At 48.9% G+C, this 13,090-nt stretch overlaps 1 protein-coding gene across 2 annotated transcripts in view; it reads right to left on the reverse strand.

Moving 5' to 3' along the window:
• ALDH1A3 (aldehyde dehydrogenase 1 family member A3) overlaps nt 1–13,090 on the reverse strand; it is a 36,938-nt gene that overhangs the window by 2,477 nt on the left and 21,371 nt on the right. For both annotated transcript variants that reach the window (XM_027570183.2, XM_027570182.2), the window contains 4 exons: nt 12,240–12,424; nt 7,349–7,513; nt 6,009–6,166; nt 5,095–5,169 (listed from right to left, as the gene is read on the reverse strand). In XM_027570183.2, the coding sequence (XP_027425984.1) occupies nt 5,095–5,169; nt 6,009–6,166; nt 7,349–7,513; nt 12,240–12,424 (583 nt within the window). The remainder of the gene's footprint in view (nt 1–5,094; nt 5,170–6,008; nt 6,167–7,348; nt 7,514–12,239; nt 12,425–13,090) is intronic.

Below are 13,090 nucleotides of genomic sequence, written 5' to 3' on the forward strand. Positions count from 1 at the left end.
AGCCCGGTGACCCTTCTCAGGTGTCATGGGCCATCCTTCAGGGCAGCTCCACTTCCCAGAACTGAGATACGGCTTTGGGTATGTTTAAATGCCTCCACATCGTGAAATAAATAAATAAATAAATAAATAAATAAATAAATAAATAAATGCCTCTACAACACGTGCTCTGCTGTTAAGTAAATAAAAATGTGTTCTTGTTGGGGAAAAGAGGTAGAAATTGAGGTGGCTGCTGGAGGGTCTGTAGAGTCCCATGTCATCCCTTCGATCTGTGGTTCTCAAGTGTGGTCTCAAAGCCTCAGTGACATCTCAGACCTTGCACAAAATGTAGATTCTCAGGCCCCCTACCCTGCCCCTGAGGTACTGGGGTTGACAGAATAATGCCCCCGTGTCAATCCTCCGAACCGGTGTTAGGTTACAGGGCAAAGGGGGATTAAGGTTGCAGATGGGATTAAAGTTGCCAATTAACTGGCTTTAAAATACGGAGGTTATTCTGGATTATCTGGGTGGGCCTGAAGTATCACAAGGATCCTTAAGAGGGTAAAAGGGAGGCAGAAGAAGGGAGTCAGAAGGAAATTAGACCCCAGAAGCAGGTTCGGAGAGCTGCAACAGTGTTGCCTTTGAGCATAGAGGAAGGGACCACCAGCCAAGGAATGTGGGAAGCCTCTAGAAGCTGGAAAAGGCAAGGAAACATATTTCCTCCCTGGAGTCCCCAGAAAGGAATGTAGCCCCGCACACACCTTGATTTCAACTTAGTGAGACCGTCAGATTTTTAGCCTACAGAACTGTATTAGGTAATACATTTATGTTGTTTTATAAAAAACTAATACACCTATTGCAGTGGGGCCCAGAAATCTGTGTTTTAACAAGCCAGAGGATTCTGATACAGCTCGAATTGGAGAACCACTGGCTTAGACCTATGTAGGCAGGTCCTTAGCCTTCCCTAAGCCTCCAACTCATGATCTTTAAAATGGGCATACCATCGCCTCCTTGTCGTTATAATGGTTGGAGATGATTTATTATAGAGCTGTATGTACAGGTAAAAAATAAAGGGTAAAAAGTAATATTATTATTTCTTAATTAATATGTCATTGAGATTTTTTTTGGTAGTTTCCTAAAACAAATAGTTCAAGAACCCATGAGAATGAGCGAAGTATTTTGTAATCTTTTCTAAACGTAACACAAAATATAAAAGCCATATGCAGAATGGTGAATTCAACTTCTGTAAAGCAGAAAATCCATTTCAAACCCCCCAAAACAAATGACAAACTAGAAAAAAATTACATTCACCACACTGTGTGAGAAACAGTGCCATATTCCTTCATATACAAAGAGCTCTTAAAAACCAATTAAAAAACCCCACAATCAAATGGAAAAAATCAACAAAGGGAATGAATAGTCAGTTCACAGAAAAACGAATACAGATTACTAGTAAGTGTGAAAAATATGCTCAACACCCTCACAATAAAAGACTTGCAAACCAAAAAAGTGGGAGCTCATTTTTCATGCGGCAGATTACCCAATTTTAGGACTTTATTCTGAAAACAATCTCCCACTAGTGCATAAAGATTTATGCCCAAGGAAGAACCATGGTTTGTAATAGCAAAAGTCCTTGGAAATAACACAAAAGTCCGTCACGGGAGACCCTTAATAAAAAGAATGGAGGCATATCCAAAGCCCATTCTCAAGACCAAAAGGTAGTTTGCTCCCATTTCATTTGAAACAGAAGAGAATGCACATACGTACATCCATTGTATGCAAAGAAAATGCACAGTAATTCTAAAAGTGAGCATCTAGTGTTGCGTTGTTAAAAATTCAAAGTAGTTAATGATTTAACAACTTCCTAAAGAAAAGTAAACCAAATGAAGAAAGCATGTTCGGCGAATTAGCCCATTAACTAATACAGTCCAGTCTTAAACCATTTCTGTAAGATGAAGTACACCAATCACTTTATTCTTCCTATTCTTGCAATCACTGCCAAAGTTCAAGTTCTTGCTGCTCTTACTCGATCCACTGTGGTATCTCCTAATGGGTTTCTTGCCCAGTCATGACAGTCTTGGTGCTCAAGGCCATCCATGAGCCCAGCCCTTCACCAGAATGTTGGAAGGGGGAGGGGCGATCACCGTTCTGGGCTCAGAACCCAGCACGAGCCCTAAAGGTGCTCATTAAGTATTGGCTAAGTGAACAAATGAAACAAAATGGGTGATGGAACAGTGGTTATTTCTAACAAACGGGATTGAGGATCCGTGGAGGGAGGCCTCACTTTCCATACATCTTGTGTGGATTGTGTGGATTTTTGTTGTTGTTTGTTGTTGTTGTTACTGCAAAACCAGCAAGGAAAGTGTCCAGGAGGAAGAGAACTTAGAGGCTTCTCCCCAAGACGTGCACAGGAACAGATCGCCGGAGGGGCCTGTGGGTGGGCGGCACAGAGCCCGCCCGGTCCAGGCGGCCCGGGCTGGGGAAAACCACGGAATCCCCCGCACCGTGCTCCAGCATACAAAAGGAGAACTGGATGCGACATGAAGACATTAATCAGAGACCAGTGAAAATAGAAATTGGTTTTCAAGTCAGTTTCCAGGCTCCTTGTGAATTATGTTAAAGTGCTTTATCAAAAGCCTTGGGAAAATATATGCCAAAGGTAAAAAAAAAAAAAAAAAAAACCACCACATTGAAAAAAGTCCCGGCTGTGGGGATGAGACCCAGGCTGTGCTCTGCGCCAGGTGGGGTTGCTGAGGCCCTGGAAGGGCGATCAGGGCAGGGGGGAAGGGAGACAGAAATGGCACAGGTGAGGAAAGCAATAAGCCATAGGCCGTGTGAGTCAGCGCACACTGGAAGTCAGGCCGGCCCCAAGCACCCTTCCTGCAGCTTGGACATCCAAGGCCGTCTGTGCGGGGCCCAAAATTCTTGCTGCAGCGGGAGGCCACGCCTGGCCTCTGAGAGGAGGATCGTGTGGGGTTTTGGGTCCCCCCCAGCGGTCATGACCTGCCTGGTTGAAGGCAGCTGATCAGAAGAGACAAATGACTAGGTATGCCCTGGCTGGCTTCAGTCCACGTGGCTTACAGAGGTGACACCCCCGTTGGGCAAGGCGTCGTGGTGTGGTGGGTCCAAGGGTTCAACCGCACCTCTATCCCTTACTGGCAGTATGACCCGGGAAAGGCATGGAACCTCCCCAGCATCCCTGGGTTTCCTCACCCAGAAACAAGGGTGGTTAGTGGTAGTAACCACCTACAATGGACCAAATGTTTGTGTCCACCAAAAATTCATGCACTGAAGCCCTAGAACTCTCAATGGGAAGGTATTAAGAGGCGAGGCCTTTGGGAAGTGGTTAGGTTAGGAGAGTTGGAAGCCCTGATGAAAACGATAAGTGTCCTTATAAAGGAGACCCCCCGAGAGCTCCCTCACCCCCTCCACCATGCGAGGACATGGTGAGAACGGCCTTCTATGAACTAGGAGGGGAGCCCTTGCCAGACCCCACATCTGTTGGCACCTCGATCTCGGGCTTCCAGCCTCCAGAACTGTGAGGAACCAGGGTCTCTTGTTTAAGCCACCCTGTCTGTGGTATTCTGGTATAGCAAGCGGAACAAAGTAAGACACCATCTCGTGGACTGTCGTGAGTGTGGCATGAATGGACACATGCAAAGTGCTCATACAGAGCCTGGGAAGGTCTATGCCCAGCACGTGCCAGTGGTCATGAGTACTACAGCTGTGGGGGGGCTCTGACAGGGACCCAGGTGACCCCAGCCCAGGCCTCATGTCTCTCTCAAGCAGGAGGATGTAAAAAGAAAATGAAGCAGAGGCTCCTAGAACAGAACACAAACAAGCCATCTGGGGATGAAACATGATTTCTGCAAAGGGTTTTCATGGCTGAGAATTTACTGAGGTTCCCTGAAGGGGAAACGAGTCATAGGAATTAGAGGGACACCAATGGACATATTTTACTCAGATGTTCAGATGTTTCTGGCATATTTGCCATGACTCAGGAATGGATTAGAAGGAAAGACCAAGATGGGGGAAGGGACCCCAGTTCCGTGGAGATGGGTCAAAAGCATTTGTTCGGGGAGGGAAGCCAGCCCCATTCTCTCATAACATCTTTATGAAGAATCTGGAAGGGGAGCTGCCCCAGCCGAGGGGAAGCATCTGAGTGCTCCCACTGGATGACATACAAACAAGTACGAGGTAATGCATTTGTATATAAATAACACAAACTGTTTAACTAAGAGTAAGAGCTCGGGGCCCTCTGAGATGTTCCAGGAGCAGCCTGCATGTTGTCACAGATGGTCCTCCTGGGAAGATGGATCCCACAAGCTGTTTGTCCACAAAGGCTAGTAAAATGCCAAGCACCACCAAGAAGGACGTGGGAGAGAAGGCCTCGTCCAGCTGGAAACTACAGTGTGTCCACTCCCGGAACGCTCTGTCCAGCTCTGTGCCTGGACCTTTTATCTTGGGCCAGACACAAGAAGGCCTGTCTGAGTCTATGCCTATGGAGTTCATCTTCCCAGTGGGCAAGATAGAAAGCAACCCTCCAGGAGTATGCGGTGGATGTGATGGGGACACGGAGGACATGGCAGCATGTCTCCCAAAGAGGCACCGAGAAGGAGTCATAGTAGCCCCGAGTCTGTCCACGGAGCCTCTGCTAGTGGGGCGGACAGGGCCAGAGTCCGACCTGGGAGAGAGCCCATTTTCCTTGCTGAGGGCTGGGGTTTGTGTGAGTCTGGCAAAAAGTGCACTTTTCCAGTTCCGCCCCTGTCCTCATGTGGGGAGCCTATGCCAAGTGTCTACTGAACATCCCCATGTGTGGTAACTGCCGGGGAGGGCGTGGAAGCTGAGGCTAGAAGTCGGTCCTGGGGCCGGAAGGAGCGCGTGCGGCGTGAGGATGAAGGTGGAGGGCGGCAGAGGTGGGAAGGCGGGAGGGAGACGGGGTGAGAGGGAAAGGGCCACCCGCCTTCCCGACGTGGCTGATCTGGCCTGACACACAGGGGCACGGGGCAAGGTCAGTGGACTGGTGTGAATGCCCCCACCCCCCCGCCCTGCCCACCCTGTGAATGTAGTGTGTGTTTTATTCACCTGCCGGCAGGCATGCGGTGAACAAATACTTACAGTTCTCTGCCATTTCCTGACATTTTAAAGCCACCAAATGGTGCTTGTGCGTAGATGGCATTATAACAGTTGATCCTAGAGGAAGAACGAAAGATGCTCACGATTACCTGGGGAAGACCCACCCGGGTCATGGGTGTCCCGGCTCTCAGGGGCTTGAAGCAGACGGTTGCCTAGAGCACGACTTTTCGTCAAAGTTTTAATAATGGAAACAGCGCATTTTCAACTTCTGCTTTCTCATTCTTCCCCACCAGAAGCTAAAACTTGAATATTCCTAGCCATAAAGCTTTTCACTGGGATAGGAGGGAATGTCAGGGTGAGAAGAAAGAAGAGGGAAACTGTGGCACTGGGGAGTAAGATTTAGCTTTGAAATGCGCCAGACCTGACCTCAAAGCTCTCCTGCTTCTTGGCCCTAGGGATTCTGGGCTTGCTACTCAGCCTCTCTGAGCCCCGATTTATATTTATCAGCATTATCATCTTTCCTGGGAGGATAATGTCATCTGCAGGATGACTGGTGAAGCGGGGACTTGGGTCCTCCCTTTGAACAAGACCATGCACTGCTTTTAGAGTCAGAATAAAAAATAAAGGTGGAGGGAGTGGAGTCCAAGGGGCAGCACAACTCGGTGGTCAGGAGCAGGGCTACCGGAGCTGGCCGGCTGGCTCCGGACTCTGCTCTGCCACGTACTACCCGTGTGACCCTAAGCCAATCACCCAGTCTCTCTGTGTCCCCATGTCCTCCCCTGTAAAATAGAGACAATGATGGTGCTTATCTCAGAGGTGGTCATGAGGACGGAGCACAGCTCTAAGACAGCCCTTGGCACAGATGATGTGACTGGAAGCTGTCTGTCCGTAGAAGGGCCGTGAAGCTAGCAAGTCAGCAACTCAGGAGAGCTGAGACACACACATCTGCTACTCACCAGACAGTTCCAGACTCCAAGGCAGAAGCCAGCTTCAGGGCTTTGTCGAGGTTTTTTGTGAACACGGCTGCCGTGAGTCCATATTCAAGGCTATTTGCCCTTTTTATCACTTCTTCGATATTTTTGAACTTTAGTATTGGCTGCACCGGTCCAAAAATCTACGAAGAATTGCAAGAAGGTCAGTGAGAGGTGCGTCCGAAGGAAGGGCATCTGCTCTGAGCCAGCACTGACTTCGTTTTACCCAGCGTGCTCACACGCATGAGGAATGAGGGCTGGGCACAAAAGAACCTCCAGAGATCTTTTGAGCTACTTGACGGTTGACATCCGAAGGGAAGGATTACCATTAAACCAAACTTAAAATACCAACTGAAAGCATGTTTCAGGCTTCTCTCTCTTAGTGTCATCAGGGCTTCTGAGAAGCCCCAGCCCTCTGACGTGCACACAAGACAAAACTTCGCGAGTTTTCCTTGGAAAGTTATTGCTGAGGGTGTTTGAGGGGCACAGCTGTAGGACCGTGTGCCCCGACCTCTTGGTGGGACGTTTTCCATCAACGAGGACGCCATAAAATGTCTCCCTAAGAACTCCCAGAGGAGGGAGGGAGGGAGGGAGGGAGACACTGTTCCTTGCTGTGTAAAATAAAAATAAAAACCCCATAAAGGTCTCTAGGAGAAAGTCTATAAAATACCCACACAGGAAGTACTCAGCAGTGATTCACTTTCTCTTGAGTCCCAGAAGACCACAGCCCAGGGTCCAGCCACGCGGGACCCTAGGTGGGAACAAGTGTCCATCCGGATTAATGGTGAGATTGAAAGAGAAAGTTAGAATCCCACTCTTATGGGGGTCTCCTCAATTTCCACCATTTTCAAGGATGTTCCTGATGGAAAACTTCAAAGAGAATTCCAGCCATGATATGTTCTTTGAATGAACACACCGGTCATTTTAGTTCAGTCTATAGGGGCCATGAAGGCAGCTTTGGGCCGTGAATCCACTGGTATAGCCCACCGGTGGCAAGAAGCCTCCATGATGGGCCACCCCAAGGATGTGTTAGAAGACAGAAGAGGGCGTGTCGCTCCTCAGAGATGCATGGAAAATGGGGGGTTTAGGACAAACTCTACTATACAGTGCTTGGGGTTCCCAAAGGCAGGTAGGCAAGATGGCTTTTCTCAGAACCCCAAAGGAGAGGAAGAAGGCCATAGGAGAAAGGAAAACACTCCCCTCACAAAGACTTCTGGGGTCCCTGAGCCCTAGAGAAGACTTCTGTGTGTAAGACCCACTCCTTTCACCCCCTGTGCCCCACAAGAGTCCCCTTGGGATGAAGCTTTTCCTGCAGCCCCCAGTACCTCCTCTTTGGCAATGCGCATGGTGTCAGTAACTTCTGAGAAGACCGTGGGTTTGATGAAGAGCCCCCTGTCTTCCATGGCTGAACCCCCACATTCCAGCTTGGCTCCCTCCTTCTTCCCACTCTCGATCAGATCAAGGATTTTGTCGAACTGCTTTTGGTCAATCTGCAAAACACAAGGAGAAGTATAGCTTGGATTCCATCAGGGCGGTAGCTGCCATCTGATGGGTCCAGTGGGCTTTCCCATGATCAGCTGTCCCGCCCCCAAGTGGTCTTGCCAAGTCATAATTCATGGGACAGATGTGCCTTGCATGCAAATATTCCTCCGATGCACAAGTCTAGGCTCTTTGGAGCAGGGGAGAGATGGGGAGATAGGCTCTCTTCATCCTCTCCAGGTGTACGGTCTGTTCATACCACTGCCCTCTTCCATGCTGTTAAGCAAATCCATGAATGAAACAAGATCTGAAGTGGTCACTTTGCTCTCCCAACTCTTTGCATCCTTCCAGGGTTGCCAGATTTAGCAAATAAAACCCCAGGGCACCCAGTTAAATTGGCATTTTTGAAAGACAATGAAAGACTTTTTTAGCATAAGCATAATGTTTGGGATATGCTTATGCTAAAAAGTCTTTCCTTAATTTGGGATATGCTTATGCTAAAAAAGTCTTCTTTGCTTATTTGAATTCCAATCTACTGAGTGTCACGAAGGTTATCTGGAAACCCTGCTCCCTTCTCACAGGGCACGATGGATGAGGGTGCTAGTTACTGGAATTGTCCATCCATGGTGCAGAGGAGAAGGGAGAAGGAAAGCTGACCATCTTACCCAGCCGCCCTGGAAATCGAGTGGCGTGAGCTTGAAGGTGAGATGGATGAACTTTCCTTGTTGGTGAGGAGCCAGATCATCAGGAAGCCTCTGCCTTCTGCCACCTTGTCTAGGGATCTCCTGAGCCAGAGTGCACCCTGTACCCCCTGCCTAATTCTCTGCTTATAGACAAGGCACTCAACCAAATGTCAAAGGGCACCCTTTGGGGGATACTGTGCTCAAGGGAAGAAGTGCTCTCCCCATCCCCAGTGGTCCTTCTTTCGGAATCCATGAGTGCCCTGTTCTTGACCATGACCCTGTTGCTAGTCCCCTCCCTTTGGCTGAGAGAGACAGAGTTTTGATAGGTTTGCTCTAGTTGAGCTTTTTAGATGGAAAAACTGGTTTCACTAAAACAACTTTAAATAAAGTTAAAAAAAACAAAAACAAAAAAACAAGCAAACCCAATGGTGTATATTTGGATGCCTGTCTGTTCCTGAGGGGCAGGCTAGCTTTCTCAGAACCAGTGGGCACAAACCGTACAAGTCACTGGACCAGTCATCTCCTGATGTGTGGATCCAGTGTTGAAATTCCAAGCTGGATCCATACCTCACACCTTGTACCAGCATAAATTCCAAACAGATCAAAACTTTAACCGTGAAAAATGGAAGTTTTCAAATTCTCTCATGTGGGAAAAAGCCTCTCTAAACATGGGGTGCTGATGGTCTTTTTATGACGTGAAATCCGGAAACCAAAAAGAAAAGATGGATAAATTTGAGTATGTTGTAAAGAAAAAGGCAAAGCCATCGTGTAAACAAAGTCAAAGGCAAAAGCACAAACTGGGGAACACCTGACGAGTCATATCATAGAAAGGGAGCTAATCTCCCTCACGTTTCAAGAGTTCTTGGAAGTGTAAGAAAAAGGACCAGTGATACAAGAGAAAAATAGGCAGAGCACATGAGCAGTTGATAGACAAGATACTACCCATGGCTTTTAAACGTGATAAGATGTTCTGCCTTAGTCATCATAAGACACACATGCATATTAAAACCAAGTGATCAGATGGGCATCAGATGGGCAAAATCCATGCTCTGTCAGTACGGCTGGAGAAACAGACAAGCCCATACGAAGCTGGTAGGAACATAGGTTGGTTGATCCTCTTGGAAGGTAATTTGGCAACACTTAGAGACATTACAAATGGGCTCCCACTCTGCAATCCCACTTGAGGACTGTGTCCCCCGGATTTCCTTGTGCGTGTGCAAAATGATGTACTCTGTGACATTGTGCATAACCGCACACACCCACGTCTTTATCAGAACATGTTATCTGAATTCTGGTGAATTCATACAGCTGAACTCTATTTACATATGAAAAAGAATGAGGCAGGTTCTCATGACCCGTAGTGTGGAAAGCTCTTCCAAGTTTCTTACGAGCGCACAAAAACCAAGGTGTAAAACAGGAGAGCTATCACAGTTAGTTATCTTTTGGGTAAAAATAGGGGAAATGAGAATACATATTCATATTTGATTATATATCCATAAAGAAGTTCTGGAGGGATACGTGAGAAACTATGACCATGGATACCCATGGAGGGGAGATTAAGAACCAGGCTTATGAATGGAGCGGGGAGGATGGCAGAAAGCCTTTTCTCGACTGACCTTTCTATGTGTTCTGGGTTTTAACCCCTGTGAATGTACCCCCACCTAAAAAAGTGATTCAAACAACTCCACTGATTCTAGTAATATCTCAAGGTTCTCTCAACTTCTCTCTGGGTGAACCAAGTCTTGGGTTAAAAGTTCCAGGACTGCCCTTTCCTCCTCCCCGGAGGCCAAGAGGGCTTGTAGGGCTTCACCAAATACAGGTCCTGAGTGGCTGTGACCATTTTCTACCTGTCTGTCCTGGGGGCAGTGCTGGGTCCCCGTGGAGAGCCTGCATATCCAGACTCCACTCTTCCTGATGAGTCCATGTGAACACATTGTCTCAATCTAATAATACCCTAAGAAATGTCCGCTGGTGCCTTCCAGTGCTGGAAGGAGAGCCTTCCAGAAGTGAAGGATGAGGCTGGGCGCACCACCAGGGACAGAGTCAGACAGACCCCAAAGGACAGGTCGGAAGCTGCACTTGGCTCTGCTGAAGAGGGCATCGGATCCTGCCCCCACCAGGTGGCTTGCGCAACGTTTATGCGCCTCGTTGCTCAGTTGCCAAATAAACCTGAAAGATTCTGGAGCATTCGGCTGGCGACTGCCTGCAGTGGACACTGATCTAGGTCAGTGAGCTGTTTTATAGGCAGGAGACAGACAGGGCTATTTAGACAGCTGTAAATCCTCTCTGAGTAAAAATCTTATTACTGTAGATGAAAAAGCACTTTGGGAGAAAAAAATCCAACAGCGTCCTAAAATAATATGCTGAGGTTAGGCGGCTTAAGTGAGCTTTCAAAAGGACTTTTAGCTGCAGCATCAAAAGCACCGATGAAATCAACACCCATTCTGCTTGGATCTGCTCTCTTGGAAGAGATTTCTGTATCTGGCTTCAAAAGTCAAGCCTGGAGCCTTGGAAAGAAACTTATGAATAATGATGGGGTGAAAGGTTTCCTTAGTATGGGATCAGCTCGCATATTTCCCACGGAGTCTGGATTAGCTTTACAATCACGGTGGATTTGATAATGGCTTGTGGCCATGTTTGCATTCAGACCGGAAATCCAACCAAGGCCACTAGACAACTTCGTGTCACTGGCCACTGGGTTTGGAGTTGAGGTCTGGCAGGGTGGGGAGTTTTGGCCACAAGATGGGATTCTTCTCTCCACCAGGGTCACGTGGCATTGGAGCCACAGTGCACGTGGGCCGGGGCAAGGCAAGGATGGGCACGGTGGCCAGAAATGCACCTTTTCCACGTGGTCCTCCCCCTTCCCTAGCCAGGACATCCCCATGGGATGGTCAAGCAAGACCCGATCGACATGGCCTGAAGTCATGCACATTTTTGGCCACCTGGATCAGGGAGCCTGTCATTGAATGCTCCCCCCTCCCCCACCTTTAAAAAATAAAGACTTATTAGGTGCCTTGAAATATTCATAATATTCATCCATTAAAATACTCCCATTTTCTAGACAAGGAAAGTGAGGTTTGGCAGGAGCTTGGGCCTTTCACAAAGTCACAGAGCCAAACTTGCGTGGCTTCCCAGGGAAACATGTGGTGCCAGTGCCACGGGAAAGCAGCGAGCTCCCGGGATGGACACAAGTAGGTGAGTCTGGACGCGTGATTTGCAACTTCGTGGCTGGGGCAGGACTTCGGCTCCAAGCAAAGTGGGTTGCTGTCGAGCTCCATTTCAATAATGCATGGGATGGTCAGGCTGCCCTCTTTTAAATATTTATCCATCTGCTGCACTGCATAATTAGTAAGAAAGTGATACAGGATGTGCCCTTTTAAAGAGGTTATTAAACCTCTCGGTTATGATCATTTTCATCATCCCGTGGTTAGTTTCGAAAACCAGGCCTCTGGAGATGTGTTCCTCCTGTCCAGAGATGCAGCCCTGTTCCCTGAGCCCTCTGCACTCCCTCTCCACTGGGATTCTTTGGTTTCTGACGGTCACCTTGTCCTATAGCGCATGTGAGCTCCAGGGAGGGCCTGGAGGCTGAGACTGTGGGCTCGAGGTACTTAGCCTCTGCCTGTATTCCGCTGCCTTTTGGCCAAGGTTACAAGCCCTCTTCTGCAAGGAGACTGGTCAGGTAAGACAGCCTCTGCCTGAGTCTCTCTTCTGGGGATGCTGGTGGCTCAGAGACTGGACGGTCCTCTTGGCTGGAGGGTGCAGGCATAGGGCCTTAGGAACTGGGAATGCCTCCCTCCTGCCGAGGCCCTGAGCTTGGCATTATCAGCTCCAAAGAGCAAAGCCTCTGTGTCCACTCCCGCTTTATAACCCCACCGAGACCCGATGGGACCTGTACTGTTGCTGGTGTCTAAACCAAAGCAAGGGGCAAGGCGAGGCAGCCTCCCTTCTGCTTTGAGAGGGACCCTGAAATCGATCGAAAAGCACTAGGGCTGTAAGGGGCCAGGGCCAGAGCCTGGTTCAGCCCCCTGCGGGTTCTGACACATCAGTAGGTTACCTGCGGCCCCTGTTCCGTTCTGACGTCGAAGGGGTCTCCGATGGGACGCTTCTTGGCGTACTCCACGCTCCGCCTGACAAACTCTGCGTAGATCTGCTCCTCCACGAACACCCTGGAGGCGGCCGTGCAGCACTGACCTTGGTTGAAGAACACTCCCTGATGGGCGCACTCCACGGCCAAGTCCACTGGAGGGAGGGGGGCGGCGGAGGCAAGAGGAAGCCATGAAGTCGTTAGGGCAGGCCTGCTGACGGCCGCAACTCTAAATGCCCGCACCAGCAAACAGGCCCCGGAATGGCCACGTTTCAGAAGTTAATTTTATTCCCGGCATTTCCCAACAGAGAGGATGGGCAAAAGGAGCGTGGGGTGAAATCAGTCCCCCCCCCCAGTGCAGGACTTCTTTACTCTGCTGAGGAGCACAGAGAGTTGCATTCCCTGGTTCACCTGTTCCTGGAGCCCTCCCCTCTCCCTTTTCTGGAGGACCCACGTTCTATAGAACAAACCTTCCGTAAGCCCTGATGAGGCCAACTGGTGAGAGCTATTCCACCTTGAGTTTCCTTCACTATCAAGTCCTATTAAGTCAGCTTCTTTTGCTTATTAAGTCTTATTAAGTAACATTAACTCCACGTAGGACGTATATATACGGGTTAAAAAGAAAGCACTGATTCTGCCCCAGGAGGTCTGGATCTGAACTAGACAGCGGGCATCGAGTTAAAACTAGAAGGGTGCTTAGTAAGGAAAACCTTCGGGGCCGGGCTTCGCGGTGAAGAATGCTCAGTGGGTGTGGTTCCTAGCGCTCCACGGTGAGCTGGTTTGCCTGCACCCCTGCCGCCCTCCTACTCACACACGGCAGC

Source organism: Zalophus californianus, chromosome 6, assembly GCF_009762305.2.
Source record: "Zalophus californianus isolate mZalCal1 chromosome 6, mZalCal1.pri.v2, whole genome shotgun sequence".
Taxonomy (NCBI): domain Eukaryota; kingdom Metazoa; phylum Chordata; class Mammalia; order Carnivora; family Otariidae; genus Zalophus; species Zalophus californianus.